General features: G+C 43.7%; 1 protein-coding gene across 1 annotated transcript; it reads right to left on the reverse strand.

Annotated features, from left to right (window-relative positions):
• Positions 1 to 520: 520 nt before the first annotated feature.
• On the reverse strand, positions 521 to 15,924 carry POLR3F (RNA polymerase III subunit F). Its single transcript, XM_060254330.1, has 9 exons — positions 15,833 to 15,924; positions 14,383 to 14,500; positions 12,979 to 13,046; positions 12,328 to 12,395; positions 11,193 to 11,305; positions 9,129 to 9,272; positions 6,986 to 7,093; positions 4,225 to 4,416; positions 521 to 2,688 (listed from the first exon to the last, which is right to left on the reverse strand). Exons 1-9 carry the CDS (start codon positions 15,874 to 15,876, stop codon positions 2,611 to 2,613), a joined length of 933 nt encoding a protein of 310 aa, XP_060110313.1. The 5' UTR covers positions 15,877 to 15,924; the 3' UTR covers positions 521 to 2,610.
• Between the last annotated feature and the right edge of the window lie 1,505 nt (positions 15,925 to 17,429).

The raw sequence follows: 17,429 nt of genomic DNA on the forward strand, positions 1-17,429 counted from the left end.
ATAAAGGTGCTTGTCATGAAAAGAGGAAAGCAAGGCGACTGTAAGCTGCTTTGAGACTCCTTTTGGGGGGGGGGGTAGAAAGGTGGGGTATAAAAACCTACTTTTCTTCTGGTGTCAATGCACTATGCCAAATATACAGGCAGCAACATTTTTCTCTCATTCAAAAGCACCCTTCCTTCTTCTCAAAGGCACTGCCGCTTACACATACAAGCACATCACATGGAACTGGTGCCTGTTCCACTCACACATACAGAGGCTAGTTTCGCCAAAGGTATGAGGCAAAAGAACCAGGCGAGTCTTGAAGAATGGCTTTGAACTGTGCCCCTCCCCCAAACTGTGAAGGTAAGTTTTAGATGGGGAGGGGGGCATGGGAGATGAGAATATTAAATGTCAAAGCAGGTTTCAATTTGCTGTTACGGAGGCATTCTTAATGGGATCTTGCTGAATTCTAGGCCAATTACGCACATTCTCATCCAGTACTACGAACACATTCTCAAATCAAAATGTCAGACCAGCGGAATAAATTGTTTTGCTTTCATAATAAATAAAAACATTCAGACAGCATAATAATAGGTTGCTGAAAAGTTGACTCAACACTTGCTCTTGCAGCTGTATAACTTGGCCTATAACATAAAATGTATTTAGAGCTGCATGACTGAAGTTACCATCTTGTATACACATCAGAGGAATCCGATTTAGAAAAATGGTGTTGCAGGCGTTAAAAGGTTTTGTCTTATTTCTGACCACCTTCCGGTTGTATCTTCGAAGTTCTCATTTTAGTACCTTGCTAGGGTGAGCCTTTCATTGATTTGGCGGAAGTCTGCTATGTAGTAAACTTGAGGGGTCAAAGAAGAAAAAAGAAAGCCAAAGACAAGTTGCACAGAGCTAGTTGTATGGAGAGATTGAAACCAGAAAAGGGGGGAGACAAGGAGAGCTGGTAGCAGGAAGGATGGCCAGGTAAAATCACTTCTTAACAGTGTAGAATTTGGCATGGAGAATTACTGGAATGTAGAAGCTACCCACATTTTAGAGAAATTAGATGGAAAAAAAATCCGATTGCTTTATAACTACAATAAACAAAGCAAAAACGGTCTCTGGTTTTCATTGAATTACTACTGGATGTAGGTCTCCCCTGCTCCTATCCACATTTAGCGGTATTCAAATGCAAAATTAATGTTTATTCCAGCTATGTATGCTGGGCAGATCAAAAACCCACTGAATGTTACCATCCAGGATTAAGACATACATTTCTGCAAACCCAAAGAGGTACGAGAAGGTAGGAGCAGGAATGGGGAGGTGAAAGGAAGGGGAGAAGGAAAAGGACTGGGGGCTAGTAGGGCAGAAAGGAGGGAAAACAGAGAGTAATGCAGGGGGTGAAGACTGAGGAGAGAGAGAGAGACAGAGAAATCAGAGGGTCAGAAAGGGGTGGAAGCTGGAGGACAGCCCAAGGAGGAGAGCCATAAGATTTCTCCTCCTTTACAACTTCTTACAGCTAGACCAATGTATGGAGAAATCTGCCTCCACTGTTCACCTGCTGTAAGTCAGGCGTTTTTGGAACCCTCACTAAAGACGCCCTTTATACCCAAGATCACTCTGAGAAGTCAAATCACCTCGATTGTATTAAACAAAACATTGTACATCGTTAGGAAGCTGTTCAACAGCTTTCTCAATCGCTTGTTGGACAAGTAACTAACGATTTTCCGTCTTGGAGTGAGTTTAGATGGCATGCTGTAGAAACAAGATGCTCTGGAGTTTAGTCGTAAGTGGCCCGGCAGAAATTCAAGAGATGTTATGATCTCACTTAGCGTGTTGCAACTACATGACGTTTGGAGTGGTTCAGTGCTTGTCCCTGTTGCAGAAAAGAACCAACAACCCAGAATCAAAACCTTTCAATTTCAGATAATGGAGACTTTCAAACCCCTAATCCTACATGCAGGTTTGCAATCCTAAAATGCTTCTTGAGTAGTTTATTTTGATGGTTTTACCTGCTTTGCTAATCACCCTGCTCTGTTCCTTGAAAATCTTTCCAAGAAGCTGGTTTTGTCAGAAACAAACATTTTGAATTTATGTTTTGAATTTACATTGACAGAGAACTAATCCCAGCTTCAGTAGAGTTCCCAAGCCCCCAAAGCCAAAGAGTCCTCTTGTTCAAGTTCCCAGTCACTGAATGAGGTTGCCCAGAAGAGCTTTTGGGGAGACTCCCCTAATCTGCAACACTGCAGGATGGCTGCCCTGCCACTTTCTCCGCCGCGCTGTGATGTTGTTTAAAGGCCTGCTGCAGGACTGGGGCGCCGTGAGCAAACTTTCTTCGTTTAGCATGGCAAACGGACTCATTCACTCTGCGCATCAACACCACCCAACCTCCCTCTCTAAGGCTACACAGAGCGCTCTTTTTCTGCCTGTGCATGTCTTGAACAGAAAAGATGGGTGCCTTTTCAGTCAAATCAAACAGCACACAGCTGTCTGAGAATGTCTTCAGCTGATGCTCTCTTTAAACAGGTTAGAGCTTAAAAAACAAAACTCCTTCCTCCTGAGCAAAAAATCTATTATTAAAAAAAGCTGGTTCATTAACATCAGGTGCAGGAAGGTGACACAATCCACACTTTGTTGCTAAAACTCCAGCCACTCTGTCATATAAATACAGTTCGATGGAGATATCTCACCACCTTCATGGCAGTCGTCAAAAACCTAAGGACAGACAGAATCAAGGATTAGTACAGCTTACTGGTAGATGATCAATACTCAGGGCTTTTTTCTGAGCAGGAATGCACAGAAGCACAGTTCCGGCTGGCTTTGCATCATGGGGTGTTGCCTAATATGCAAATGAGTTCCTGCTGGGCTTTTCCTATGAGTTCAGGCTGGCTTTGTGTTGGGAGGTGTGGCCTAATATGCAAATGAGTTCCAGCTGGGCTTCTTCTGTGAGTTCTGGCTGGTTTTGTGTCAGGGGTGTGGCCTAATATGCAAATGAGTTCCTGCTGGGCTGTTTTCTGTGAGTTCTGGCTGGCTTTTCATCAGGGGGTGTGGCCTAATATGCAAATGAGTTCCCGCTGGGCTTTTTCTGTGAGTTCTGGCTGGCTTGGCATCGGGGGGATGTGGCCTAATATGCAAATCAGTCCTTGTCAATACTGTTTATTTCTTTAAATGTATTTATTTATCATGTGCCTTGACCTGGACAGCCCGGGCTAGCCTGATCTTCCTCAGATCGCAGAAGCAAAGCAGGGTTAGCCTTGGAGAGTATTTGGATGAGAGACCAGCAAGGGATACCAGGGTTGCTATGCAGAGGCAGGCAATGGCAAACTACCTCTGAAAGTCTCTTGCCTTGAACACCCCACAATGTTTGCCACAAGCCAGCTGTGATTTGACAGCAAAAAAACCAACCAACCAGAACTGGTACATACTGTGAGCTCATCGCTATCAAGGAAGATTCCAACACAAGAGGTTTTTGGACTAAAGCTCAGAAGACAGGCAGGCCGACGCAGGGAGGGAATTCCCCAGCACAGAAAGCCCAACCCCCAGTCCTCCCTAACCTTATTTAAGAATGAAGAGGAGCCTCTGTCACTGGTTCTAACTGATGAGCAGGCACACACGTGTGTTAAAAACAGCACATTTCTCCTAACGGGGCTGGGCTGAGTGGGTTTGCAACAACAGTGCCAATCATTGGGGGGGAGGGGAGGATCAAATGGCTGGATCCATTCCCCTCCCACCACCAGACAAGCGGTTTGTGATATACAGCCCCGTGCATGCTGCTTTGGTGCCTACATGGGGCCTTTCAACAGTTCACATGCAAAACCAAGCAGGATGCACACTTCTTTATGCCGCTGGAGATGTAGGTGAAAAATTTGCTGCCCTGAGCCTCTACAAGGACACGGGCTCTCAGCAAACTGGATTAAACTAACCTTTAACAAAGCCATATGATGCATTTTAAATTGCTACCATGTGCTCTGGGAGCCAATCTTGGATGAAAAGCAAAGTAAAAATGTATTATCACCATCATCATCCTAGTCGTTGTCATCCTCCTTGTCAACAAGAGTGGGACTCATCCAAGAGGTCACAATTCCAACACAGCTTTGGTTGAGTGACAATTTGTTTTCGCTTAAACATTTTATCAGCTACAGGGAAGTATACTAGGGAAGTACTGTGACCAGCCTAACCAAAAATGAGCTTACATTACTCACATCAGTGAAAGATCCGGCTTTATTGTGTAATGCTTAAGTGGCCACTTACTGGACAGAGCCCACAAGGGGTCCGAACCAAACCCGTGGGCTGGATGATGGGGTTCACTGCTCTGTACAGCTTCATGTGCCCATCCACGCTGCCGACTGTTCCTTCTTTGGCAGCAATTATGGTCATTTCCACCTTTCCGTCATATATTAATGTGTTGAGAATGGTTTCTATGTCCTCCATTGACAATTCCACCTATTTTTGTTGGAGGAAACAAAAAGCAAAGTAGCCCCTATTAAACAAAAACAGCTGATTGATCTTTTAAAAGCAGAATGTCATTCTCAGAACAAGATGCAAGAGCCATTGGAGAAAAATGGCTCTTCTTCAGAATTATGAAAGAGGTGCAGTGAATTAAGTTCTCCCTCAACAAGGTTTCTAAATCTTCCTTTAATATTAATGAGGAACTTAAAAGGCCCACATTAAGTATCTCTCCTACAAAATCCAGAACACTTTTGTAATGAAAACAGTATTCTGACTGCAGAAAAATCAAACAGAATTTAAAGAAATGATGGGAAATGAAAATTGCCATAGATAGGGGACAATCTTTAAGCATTAATTTGAAATAAGCCAGCTAAAGTTAAGCACGTGCTTAAATTTCTCCTAGTAAAACAGGGAAAGAAATATGCCGGACTTTGGCTGTATCATAACAGTTGGACAGAAAGTTTCTGGAAATTCTGAAGCCCCCCACTGGAGGGGAAAGAGATTTTGCAAAAATTTAAAGATGCATGCAAGACATACTTTCTTACAAACGTTGAATTTACTTTACTAATTGAACAAAAAGTACATAATTTATAACTCAGGATATACAATCGAACTATTTGGCATACTGATGGAATTTTAAAGTATAAATATTTTAATTTTCTATATGGAAGATTGCAAGTATACCCTTTAGTTGAAAAAGAGTTGCAAACTGCTGAACCCTATGCTACCGGAGCATATCTGTTTAGTTTCTGGCAACAAGGGTGAAGGAAAACATAAAAGTTGAAAGGAAAAGCCAAATTATCTAGTAAGCAAAAGGAAGTGTATTCAGAATGACATGAGCCTCTCTCACAGAGTCACAAGAGAGGACAGAGCCTCTCTCATAGAGTCACAAGAAACAGGACTGCCAGCAGGTTTGGATATTAAGCTAAACAACACATTGAAAATACTGAACTCTTTAATAACGTATTACCATTAAACATACTGCATGTCAATCGTTGGCAAAAGCACATGTAAACAAAACTTAGTTCTTGAAACTGTTGTCTATACCTACACAATTTTTCCATTAGAAAAATTGGGGAAATCCTCATTATAAGCTGTCCATGGCAGAAGAGTAACAACTGAGCTTCTTCCCTACTTGGGAGTGGGGCTTGAATGACCAGACAGATGGTGGTGGCATTACCACCAGGGTCAGATTCATTTCATTGGGTCAAATTCTTTCTACTTTGCAAATATCTAAATCCATTCATTCACAAGAGAGAGATCTGGCAACTCATTCAGTGGGTCTAATTCAGTATATAAGGCAATTTCATATATTCATGTAACTGGAGGAGAATAAACCTGGGAAGAGATGATGCTTAAAAAAGGTTTTCACCCTAAAGCATGAGAAGCTGGTGTATATCTGTATGTAAGCCCTAAGACCCAAGGTGGTGTAGTGGTTAAAGTGTCAGACTAGGACCTGGGAAATCCCTGCCCTGCCATGGGAGCTTGCTAGTGTCCTTCGGCTAGTCACACATCCTCAGCCTACACTATCTCACAGGGTTGGTGAGAGGCTAAAATGGAAGAGAAGAAGAAGAGAGAAGGGAACAGATTGGATTCATACCTTGCCCTTCACTACCCAAAGGAGTCTCAGAGCAGCTTACAATCTCCTTTCCCTTCCCTCCCCCACAACAGACACCCTATGAGGTAGGTGGGGCTGAGAGAGCTCTGACAGAAACTGCTCTTGAGAGGAACAGCTCTGAGAGAACTTGTGACTGACTCAAGGTCACATCAGCAGGTGCTTGTGCAGGAGTGGGGAATCAAACCCAGTTCTCCAGGATAAGAGTTCGCGCATTTAACCACTAGACCAAACTGGCTCTGAGAACAGCGTAAACTGATTTGAATCCCCACAGGGGACTACGGCAGGGCATAAATGAAGAAAAATAAACAAATTATCAATTCAATAAATCCTAAACTAAATACATAAATATCCTTTAATAAACATAAAGTAAGCACAGCAAAACAATCATAACATACAAAACTCTTGCGTTGTCAATTATAAGAGAAAAGACCAAATGCTATCTCTGCAAGAGAAGAGACCAAATGCTGTCTGCATTACAAAGACAAAACTTCATTGCCCATACAAAACATTTTCCTAAAAAATTGCAGGCAATTCCTATGTCAAAAATACACATAAAACATAAAAGATACAATACTCCCAGAATTAAAGCACCAATAATATCAATTGTGCATATCTTGCTGGACCATAGCTGATGGATGTAAAATATATTTGCAGCTTCCCCTAAAAGATGACAAGTTTAGAAAAATAAAAGGAAGCTGCCCTCCTACAGTGCCCCCGAAGCATGTTGATTTCAACAGGCCCCTCAGAGTCAACAGGATAAGGGAAGAAGAGTATAAACTAGTTTCACAGAAGCAGCGTTTGAAACCAAAAAGGGTGAAACGTGGGAGCCAGAAAGCCAGAGGGCAGCAAGCCTCACTGATCTGGGACCAAAGAGAAGAACGACCCACCTCCAGCCTTTGGCACTGGAACACAGGAGACAGTCTAAGGAAAGCAGTTCAGCCTCACCTTACTGATGCCCAATTCACTGATATATTTCCACACCTCATGCGAGGATGCAAACGAGCTGTTTCTCTGGATCATTGGGTTCTGCTTGCTTTCACGAGCGACTTCAGCCTACAAAGCACAGGGGACAGAAACAAACTTTGGCAGTCTTTGTTTACTGGGAAGGGCACGTTCCTCAGCTAGTTATCTCAGAGACATTCATCCGGCAAGCGTTTTAAGCAGATGTTCCTCCACACCAAAAGAGTTTGTTCCCAATTACAGCATGACCATATTGCCTCTCTCTGTCTCCCAGGATTTGCTTTTTAAAACGAATGCTGCACAGCTTAGGCCGCAGAGGGAGTTTCAAATGCTCGTGGCGGGCCTCCTGAAGGCTCAGACTATTTTTTGCAGTTCCTTTTTTTTGTTTTGTCCTGGACTACTGACGGGTCCAAGATCAAGTTAATTCATGTCAAAGTATTCCCCATTACCAGTGTCCCCTCTAAGATCAGTTAACGTGAGCTAGCTCGCAGGTTTTTTTAGCCTCCAGCTCACACATTTTTGGCTTAGCTCAGGAAGGATGATCCCAGAGCATATACTTACCTGTGGGGGGGGGGGAGAAGAAGAATTGAGAGGGCTCTCACAGCAGCTGCCCTTTCAAGGACAACCTCTGCCAGAGATATGTCTGACCCAAGGCCATTTCAGCAGCTGCAAGTGGAGGAGTGGGGAATCAAACCCGGTTCTCCCGGATAAGAGAGCTCTGGCTGACCCAAGGCCATTCCAGCAGCTGCAAGTGGAGGAGTGGGGAATCAAACCCGGTTCTCCCAGATAAGAGAGCTCTGACTGACCCAAGGCCATTCAAGCAGCTGCAAGTGGAGGAGTGGGGAATCAAGATAAGGGGATTTTCTCCCAAAAATTATGACCAGTCACTAATGGACCTGAGATTATAGGAAAGATTTAAATCTCCTCTCTGCCACAGAGACTTGCTGGGTGACTATGACAGGGCCAGGCTAGAGAGGGAGCCCACATACCTGAGGCCAGAAGGTGCACAGCATAAGGAAAACCTAAAGGTGTGGCTGGAAGCAAAAGGGTGGACAAAATGTTTGGAGAAGCCTGCTCAGGACAGGTAAGACCAAGCCCCAGGTGGAGACAGTGAGGCCCAACCACCCTGGAGACAGATCAGCCAAACCATGGTGCACGGGGAGGGACGGTGGCTCAGTGGTAGAGCATCTGCTTGGGAAGCAGAAGGTCCCAGGTTCAATCCCTGGCATCTCCAAAAAAGGGTCCAGGCAAATAGGTGTGAAAAACCTCAGCTGGAGACCCTGGAGAGCCGCTGCCAGTCTGAGAAGACAATACTGACTTTGATAGACCAAGGGTCTGATTCAGTATAAGGCAGCTTCATATGTTCACATTAGGGCATGGCTGAAAGGGGGAGGCAGCAACCAAGGCAGGAAGGGCGCAGTTAACCACTCCTTGCACTGTATGAATGAAAGTCTAAATAAGCAAATGACACAACTGACTGGGGTGTCCTGCATGTGCTTGGGGGAAACAGGACCAATGTCCTCTAGATCCTAGGCCAGCTGACTACAACAGCAGTGCTACAGGTTGCCTGGGAGATGTGCAGTCCTGGCACACGGACCCTGGGCCAGTTGCACACTCTCAGCCTAACCTACCCAACAGGGTGGTTGTGAAGATAAAATGGAGAAGAGGAAATAGCGATAAGCTGCTTTGAACATAACACAAGAGAACCCATGTTTGATTAGGCCAGTGGCCCTCTAGCCCAACACTCTTTGTCACACAGTGGCCAAAAGCCAGGTGCCATCAGATCTGCTAGCATTTCCCCACTGGGGAGAATAAATGAAGCAAATAAATAAATAAATCCTGCGCTACCACTTGTGAGGCTGGCTTTTCAGAAGGAAAATAAAATTATTCCTGGCTGCAATCCAAGAACTTGCAGAGGAGTTCTACTTGGCTTCTGGCAGAATTTTCCACACGAAGTGCTCTTACTGGTATCTTGAGCTTATTCAAAGCTAACCAGCTGAGAAGAACAATCCCTGCGAAAAGCCCCCAAAGCCGAAGCCCTTCTGAGAAGTTCTTGGGAGCACAGCACCTACATACCATGAGCAAAAGAACTGGATACAAAATAAGGGGGGGAAAGAAGCGCGCTCACCTTGGTCTGCAAGAATTTAAAACACTGTTGGTTCAGGACCTCTACAAATTCAGATTCAAAATCCTGGTCGCTGTACCAAGCTCCACCGGTCACAGAACGATCTGGCTGAAGATTGTATAACATGTACACCTTTTTCTTGGAAGCCTAGCAAATGAAGAATACAGCAATTTTGTTCAGTTGGAAAAAAACGGTGATCGCCACATAAACGTTTATGTTCTGGCCACAAAATAAATGCTCATGCAGCAACATATCGTTACCAGGCATCTGTGCAGTCATGGTCATCCCTCAGCTTTCTACTACAGTAGGTCAATTTAACAGCAAAACCCATCGTTGTCTTTTCTTTCTTTTTTTAAAAAAAGATGACAAACAGCACAAGAGGGGCCCAGCACAACTAGAACTATGTAATTGCTGCATACGAGATATAATTCAAACAAGTAGGTTTTCTCATCTCTGAATGACAAGCTTCACCTACTAAAATGCCCTCTTCTGTGCAAGTATTAAAAAGGTCAGGAGTCACATTTCCTTTACATCTGGACAACTCACAGACACAGGAAAAGGCTGGCCACATTCGGAAAAGGCTGAAGCAAAAGGCTGGCCATAGTCTGAAAAGGCTGTCCAAAGGCAGGCATTTTCTACAACTCTCCACTATGAATTCAGGTGATGTCAGATAAAAAATATTTTTTTTTAAATCAAAACAATTAGATTTTTAACGTTTTAAAGTTAGACCAGTAAGCTCTAAAAATAGCCATATTTTAGACAAAAAAAATCTAGATTTGCTGCAAACATATAAATGCTTCAAATTGAACTTTGAACCTCATGATTTACAGGAGGCTGCTTTTCTTTGGGAGAAAACAGCTTCCTCGGTAATCACACAGCACAACACGCCATGCGCTTTTACAGTGACATCCAGGGATCAGCAAGTTCCCACAGATAGTCTCCAATGATCTAACTAGGTGACTTTTTACATTTGTTTTATGCTTAGTCACTATCTAATCTCTGCAACTGGCTCAGTTCCCTAATTCTGAACATCAGCCGAAGAGCATGGCCTTCCCACTCATGGGAATACTGATCTGCCTTAGCCACTGTCACCAGCTCTTCCTTCTGGTTGAGACACTTCACTGTTTTGTGGTGGCAGGGGCAGGTCAGCTACAGACCCATACGAAAAGGAAGACCAGAAAGAAGCAGTGCAGCCTTACATGATTCCAGCCAGCGCTCATCTACAAAAGCTTTCAATAGCTGCATCATGCAAGGAAAACCCTATCTGAAGCCACAAACTAAACATCTCAAAATAAGCAATGTTCTGCATAAAGTGCTTTGCCCAAAACAGTAAACACATGAAGCAAAATGTTTAAGAAAACTATAGTGTATTCTCTGAGAATTTATAAAGCGTCTATTTGGTTTTAAAGCAATGTTCTTTTACAGTTATAGCAACAAATCAGCCTGCACTTTCTAAAGGAAGTGTAAATACTAGAAATGATTTAAAATCTACTTGGGAGATCATGATATAGAACACCTTGATTTGATGGCAATCCAGCATGCTATGATAAACTCTCGTCCTCCTGATTCCTCGATGCCAGCTTTAGATTCAATGTCACCACTAGCAATCATCTTTTATAGCAATATCTTCTGGAAATCTGAGACTCATCTTGCAGCAAACCGATCAGGGAGTTAGGATTAGCTGCAGTGCCCCATGAAGTGGAAATCCCAGTTGCTACTGGGCAACATATTCTTCAGTTGTTATTTCATTACCGGTTTTATTAATTTAGAAATGTTTTATTGTTGTTCACCACCCTGACCCTTGTGTGGACAGAGGAGGGCAGTCTAAAAGTTTTATTTTTATATAAAATAGAAAAAGAGGTTTCTCCTGAGCAAGTTCCCCTTTAAACCTTTGCAGGAAGCACCGCCCACCACATGGAAATTGCCCATTCAAGAGATGGCACTTCTATTTTCATCACAGAAGCTTAAAGCCTGCACTGAAATTCCAGATCAACTCTGCACTTGTTTATCTGCCTTGATAAGACCCTTCTGGATTGCTCACCTTCTTCAAAATTAAGAACCACTCACCGCTACAGACTTCACAGCTTTAATGAGTTTCTTGCTTTCCAAGTTCTTCAGTATCTTGTTGATCTCAGTTAAGGGAAGATTACTTTTATATCTAATATCCCGGCTCCAAATACCTGTAAATAAATACAGAACATTCACTTACTGGCATCAAGCACACATTGTCAAGACACCGTGCTTACATATGCACAAGTTCTAGATGACAGTATTTCCCTTTGTCCCAACATCTTCCTTCTTCCTCTATTTGAGAAAGAAGCAGCACAAGAGAAATCCCTGATTGAAAACCAGCTAATCCCAGAGCTGTGGAATCAAACTGAAAAAGGAGAGGCTCAAGTTTTTCTCAAACGCAGCTCAAAACGTGAAGATATTCGTGAAATGATTCTGTGTTACTAAAAGAAACCTAAAGGGGAATCTTTGAAAGTCTGGGATTTGGCAGCTTTACTATATGGAGGAATTCACCACTAACAGAAGATGAGTAGTTAGGAAACCTTCAATGCATTCTTGGACACAAATCACTAGCCTGCAGAGCCTCCTGTTTTTGCAGTTATTTCTGAACGCTATTTAGCCAGAGTTTTATTATATTTTGTATAGCTGCAAGTTGAGGAGAAAGGGAAAGGTAGAGTATAAACATTTCAATTAAATAAATAAAATTGTACAGATACTTTACAGATACTTGTCCTAGAATCTTCATTCATTACAGCCCAGGCCACTTGTGATTTTTCCCTTTCTATACATAAGCAACTTTGTACACACATGCAACATCTCTGTTCTTCTGACGAGACACTAGTCCATCCCTTCTTGAAGGGAGATGCAATGTTCAGTTCTAGATCCCACTCTTTGGAATAATCTTCCCCAAAAATGAACTTTCAGAAGAGGGCTTTGGTCATTTCAGAAGTTTCTTATGGCATTCAGTTCTAATGACATGACAAGAGCTACAGTCTTACTGCAATCCTGTTTTTTATTAGTTACCCTGAGTCCTTGTACATCAAGGAGAAAGGCAGGCTTCTAGCCATCTAAATCAAATCTATAATAGCAGTGGATAATTAAAGAGCAACAGAAGGCAAGTGCTTTCATGAAGCGCAGAGGTGACTGGGTCACCAGGAATGGGAGGAAGAAAGAGAGCTCGTAACTCCAATACCTTTGTTGCCTGCATCCTCTATAATTTGATAGACCAATTTCTCTTGATTGTCAGATCCCTTCATTTTACTGCAAAACACAAAGGGGGACAGCAGTTAGTTCTTAAAGTGCCCGATGAGATTGGATCATTTTAGAACTGCCAAAAAAGCAGCTAAAACAACCAGCTACTAAATAACACAAATAGGGTCTTCATACTAGCCGGTCGTTTAGAAAGAGTTTTTCATGCGGACAGTTCTTCTGTGGCGGTTATGGGAGGTACAGCTGATAAGGAATACTTGATAAATGACACACATTTGACACCCCTGCTCTAGATGGTAAATGCTACATTTAGTTGCAAATTAACATATTTTAGTGATTAGATTTGCACAATGTTTGTCAAAAATGGAAACTTTAATTTAAATTAACAATATAGATCTTTTCAATGTTATAATTAAATCAATTAAATATAAATCTACCCTTTTCCTTGGCAATTTAACTCCCTCTACCCTGTGGCAGCTGTGGACAGACTGACAGACAGACAGACCAATTGACACCGCCTGCCCCTTCTGCTCTCTTCAGCCATATAAAGAAACTGATTGCTGAGTTCTGCCTGGTTATCACTGTAGCAAAAGCAAAGCAGAAAAAGCACTGCTTCTTGAAGAGCAAAGGTTACCCAGCATTTTGAGATTCCTTGATTCTATAGAGAAGGCCAGTGCTGCTTCTCAGAAGGTCCAGTTGTCCCTAAAAGAAAAGAAAAAAAAAAAGCTAACGTTTTGCCCCATTTTTACTCGACAGTTTTCACATTAGAAAACAACACAGAGATGGTCAGTTACAGAAATTTAAATGGATGCAATCGTATTGCTTGACAAGATTTGGACATAAAAGCTTTCCCCCTTAACTATCACTTGATTAAAGAAAAAAACAAAATAGTGAACTGCTCAATTCACCAGTCTGAAATAATTAAAACAGAACAATTTTAAAACTATAACCCTAAAACAAACACAAATGCTACAGTGGAACTTTTTGATCCAGATCACTACATTTATTTATTTAAAATATCTATATCCCGGAGAGCCAGTTTGGTGTAGTGGTTAAGTGTGCGGACTCTTATTTGGGAGAACCGGGTTTGATTCCCCACTCCTCCACTTGCACCTGCTAGCATGGCCTTGGGTCAGCCATAGCTCTGGCAGAGGTTGTCCTTGATAGGGCAGCTGCTGTGAGAGCCCTCTCCAGCCCCACCCACCTCACAGGGTGTCTGTTGTGGGGGAGGAAGGTAAAGGAGATTGTGAGCCGCTCTGAGACTCTTCGGAGTGGAGGGCGGGATATAAATCCAATATCATCTTCTTTCCACAACGACTAAAGTAGTTTGAATAAGGCAGCATAAATAAGATCAATTTTTGATTCATGGGACAGTATGGTTTCTCTTATAATAAGGCAGACAACAAAGTGACAGGCCAGATCCTCTGAAAACAAGGTGGCACTTCTATCCCGCCCCCCCCCCCAAGTATATACCAATATAGATTTTAGCAACTATCAATAAATAACATTACAAATTTGAGATCTGAAAGTATAACTAGTTCTTTCAGATGCTCAAGCAAAATTATTTCAGGACTGGTTGGGTTCATATATATTCATTAAATCCAATGTTTTCAGAAATTGTTACAAGGCTGTATAAAAATATGTATTAAAATCTGACTGATTCCTTTGGCAAAAGCAACAGATATCCTGCACAATATTATAAATGTGGCTCAATTTATGCAGAGCAGCTCTCAAGTTCAGCTGTAAGCACTGCACTCCTAAGCAGAGTTATACCATTCTAAGACAATTACTTCAATGGCATTAGAAAGGTGCAACTAACCTTACGAGGAGGGAGTTGGGGGGTTGCTGTCAAACTGCAGCTGACTCAGGGTTTTCAAGGCAAGAGGTGCTCATGCCTCCGTACAGCTGCAGTAGACTAACAAGCCTATCCTCTACCCCCTGAAATCCAGCATTTTAGACTATTTCCCAGTTTAAAAAAAAAAATGGGTTCAAGAGATCCAGCACAGTTTAGAAACTCATGGAGCTGGAAAGTTCTTACCATGGAGAGTAGCCTGTTAATGGCCATGGCCCGCTGCTGAGCCTCCATATGGGGCATGTCATTCTGAATCACCTGGTCTGTGATGCCGTGGGGAAACTGATGGCACAGCTCAAGAATCCTGGGCAAAGCAGAACAAGCAAGCACAAAATACTCAGATGCAGGAACCACACTGTACACCTCAGCTGTTGCTCTACCCTCTTCCCTCCACTGTAGTGAGCTTCATGTACCAGTGATGCAGCTGAAGTTCAGAACTGGGGAGTGTGGACTGGAAAATGTAAGAACCTGCTTGTTACAAGAAGAGGTCATTACCAAATTCAGTTGGGCTCTGCTACAGCACCCATCCTCTCCCTCACCCAAACGCACCTGGCATTCTGCAAACTATACAAAGCTGAATTGTTCAAGATAACATTTTTACACAAGGAAAGAAGGCTATGAAATGGTCAGGAAGATGCTTTAATAAAGGAGCGTGGACCATATTACTGTGTTTTTCTGTTTCAGCTGTTTTAACTTACATTCAGTTTTAACACGCTATCATAATACTAGTTGCACTGTTTCAACTTTGGTCCTATTACCTTGCTTACTGGATGTCACATCCTGTTGTCTGTGTTAGCATGCGCTGTGTAATCTACCTTGATTTTCAGTGAGAAAGGCAGATCACAAGCAGCATAAATAAAAAACGGGAAGGCTTCCGTGCCTTGCTCCTAGGGCTAAAGAATGGGAACATCCCTACACACTACTTAGGAAAGGAAAGGTCACCTGTGCAAGCACCAGTCGTTCCCGACTCTGGGGTGACATTGCTTTCACATTTTCACGACAGTTTTTACGGGGTGGTTTTGCAATTGCCTTCCCCAGTCATCTACACTTTCCCCCCAGCAAGCTGGGTACTCATTTTACCAACCTCGAGCCGGCTACCTAAAAACCCAGCTTCCACCAGGGATCGAATTCAGGTCGTGAGCAGAGCTTAGGACTGCAGCTTTAACACTCTTAGCCCTCTGGAAAAACTTGCACTTCCCAGGGTTCCCAAACCCCAGGACACAGCCAATGTAGCAAACCTCCGTGGCAAAGCTGGTCTTGGGGAGGGGGGCTGACATCGCATCGCCTGTCCTAAAGTTGCCAACCCTGGGTTTGGAAATACCGGGAGATTGGAGAGCGGAACCTAGGAGGGCGGGCTTAAGGGAAGGGGAGGGACCTCAGCAGGGTGTAACGCCACACACAGTCCACCTTCCAGAGCAGTTATTTTCTACAAAAGTCGAATATACGTTTTAAATAGTATACGTAGTCTGGCGATCAGCTGTAATTCCGGGAGGTCTCCAGCTCCTACCTAAAGATTGGCAAGCCTATCAGGGCAAGTGCCATTCGTGGCACTGGGAGGGCCAGACAACTTCACAACGGAAGCCCGCTCTTTGGGCAAGAACGGAGGGCAACGAGCCCACCGAGGAGCTGGGGCTACCTGCTCTCGATCTCCAGCGGCTCCGGCGCCTTCACCTCCGCCATGACGACAAGCCGCGGCCTGAGCAGCCAGCCCGGCGCATGGAACCCCGGCGCGCAGATGACGTCACCAGAAGGCGCCGCCAGAGGCTCCGGTCGCCTTGGAGACGGCGTCGGCACCCTTCAACCTGTCCCTGGAGCGGCGTCGGCGGGATTTGGCTGGCTGGCGGGCCGTCTTTGCAGGTGTGACGCTGGGGAGAGCGGGACGGGCAGCCGCAGGGAAAGGTCGAGGGCCTCGCCGGGCCTAGCCTGTGCCCCGCCCTTCCTCCTCGCAACGAAAAATGTCCTGAGCCTCACAGCAGTCCTGCGAGGTGGGCTCTGGGGAAGCCTCCAGGGTTCCTTGGGGAGGTACTAAAGACGCTGCCTTAATCGGGTTCCCCATTTCCTGAAGTTTTTCCTAGCCATGATGAGCAGCCATATAAGGGGAGGGTAAGGCAAGTAACTGACGTGTAGTGTTGTGGCCCTATGGAGTATCCCTTTTGCAAATTTTCAGAACCGTAAAGGAGTCACCTAAAAGAACTTGAGTTGCAGCCTGGGGACAAGTAGACTCTGGGATAGTTTAGACTGCAGTTCTCCAAAAGACACTGAAATAGTAGCCAAGTTCATTTTTCCGGCCACCATGATTCCTCAAAGGATTTTGTAACCATAGCTTTAAACTGGTAACGATGTTTCTAAATTTTAACTGTATCTTTTGTATTTTATGGGAGTTTTTTTATTCTGTATACCTCGGTAATCCTTTGTATAATTGATTTCTTTTATGCCAATAAAGGCTGATGTTGATGATGAGACTGCAGTTCCAGTATCTAGCTACATTCTAGCAGGAATTCCTTCATTTAGGGGTATAACCTCCCTGCCTTCTCAGAAACCTGCTTTAGATAACTCTCAGATCTAAAGTGTTCTGAAAGCATGGAAGTATTACATCAGTGTATCTTGACCGGTGTAGATGACTGGGGAAGGCAATGGCAAGGAAAGGAAAAGTCTCCTGTGTGAGCACCAGTCGTTTTCAACTCTGGGGTGACGCTGCTTTCACAACGTTTCCACGGCAGACCTTTTTATGGGGTGGTTTGCCATTGCCTTCCCCAGTAATTACACTTAAACCACCCCTGAAAAAGTCTGCTATGAAAACGTTGTGATGCGACATCACCTCAGAGTCGGAAACGACTGATGCTTGCCCAGGGGTCTACCTTTGCCTTTTTATCTTGGAGGAGATATGCCAGCATAAGGCACAGCATAAGGCCCCCAGCATCTGATTTCTATTTGGGACTACTCTGTGCATTCTGTCACTTGAGTTCTCTTATCTACTGTAGGTACCTTTAAGACCAGCAAAGTTTTATTCTGGGTATAAGCTTTTGTGTGGACGCACACACAACAGTTTATACCCAAATTACAATTCTGTTCATCTGAAAGGTGTCATTGGACTCAAACTTTGTGCTGCTGTGTCAGACCAACACAGCTACCCACCTGAATTTACGGTAGGTACGTAGCTCAGTTCAAGCGTAGATTCTTCTATTCCTAGATTTGTACATAGCAAAAATAATTACTACTATCTTTCAGTTAAA

This window comes from Heteronotia binoei, chromosome 14 (genome assembly GCF_032191835.1).
Source record: "Heteronotia binoei isolate CCM8104 ecotype False Entrance Well chromosome 14, APGP_CSIRO_Hbin_v1, whole genome shotgun sequence".
Classification (NCBI taxonomy): Eukaryota; Metazoa; Chordata; class Lepidosauria; order Squamata; family Gekkonidae; genus Heteronotia; species Heteronotia binoei.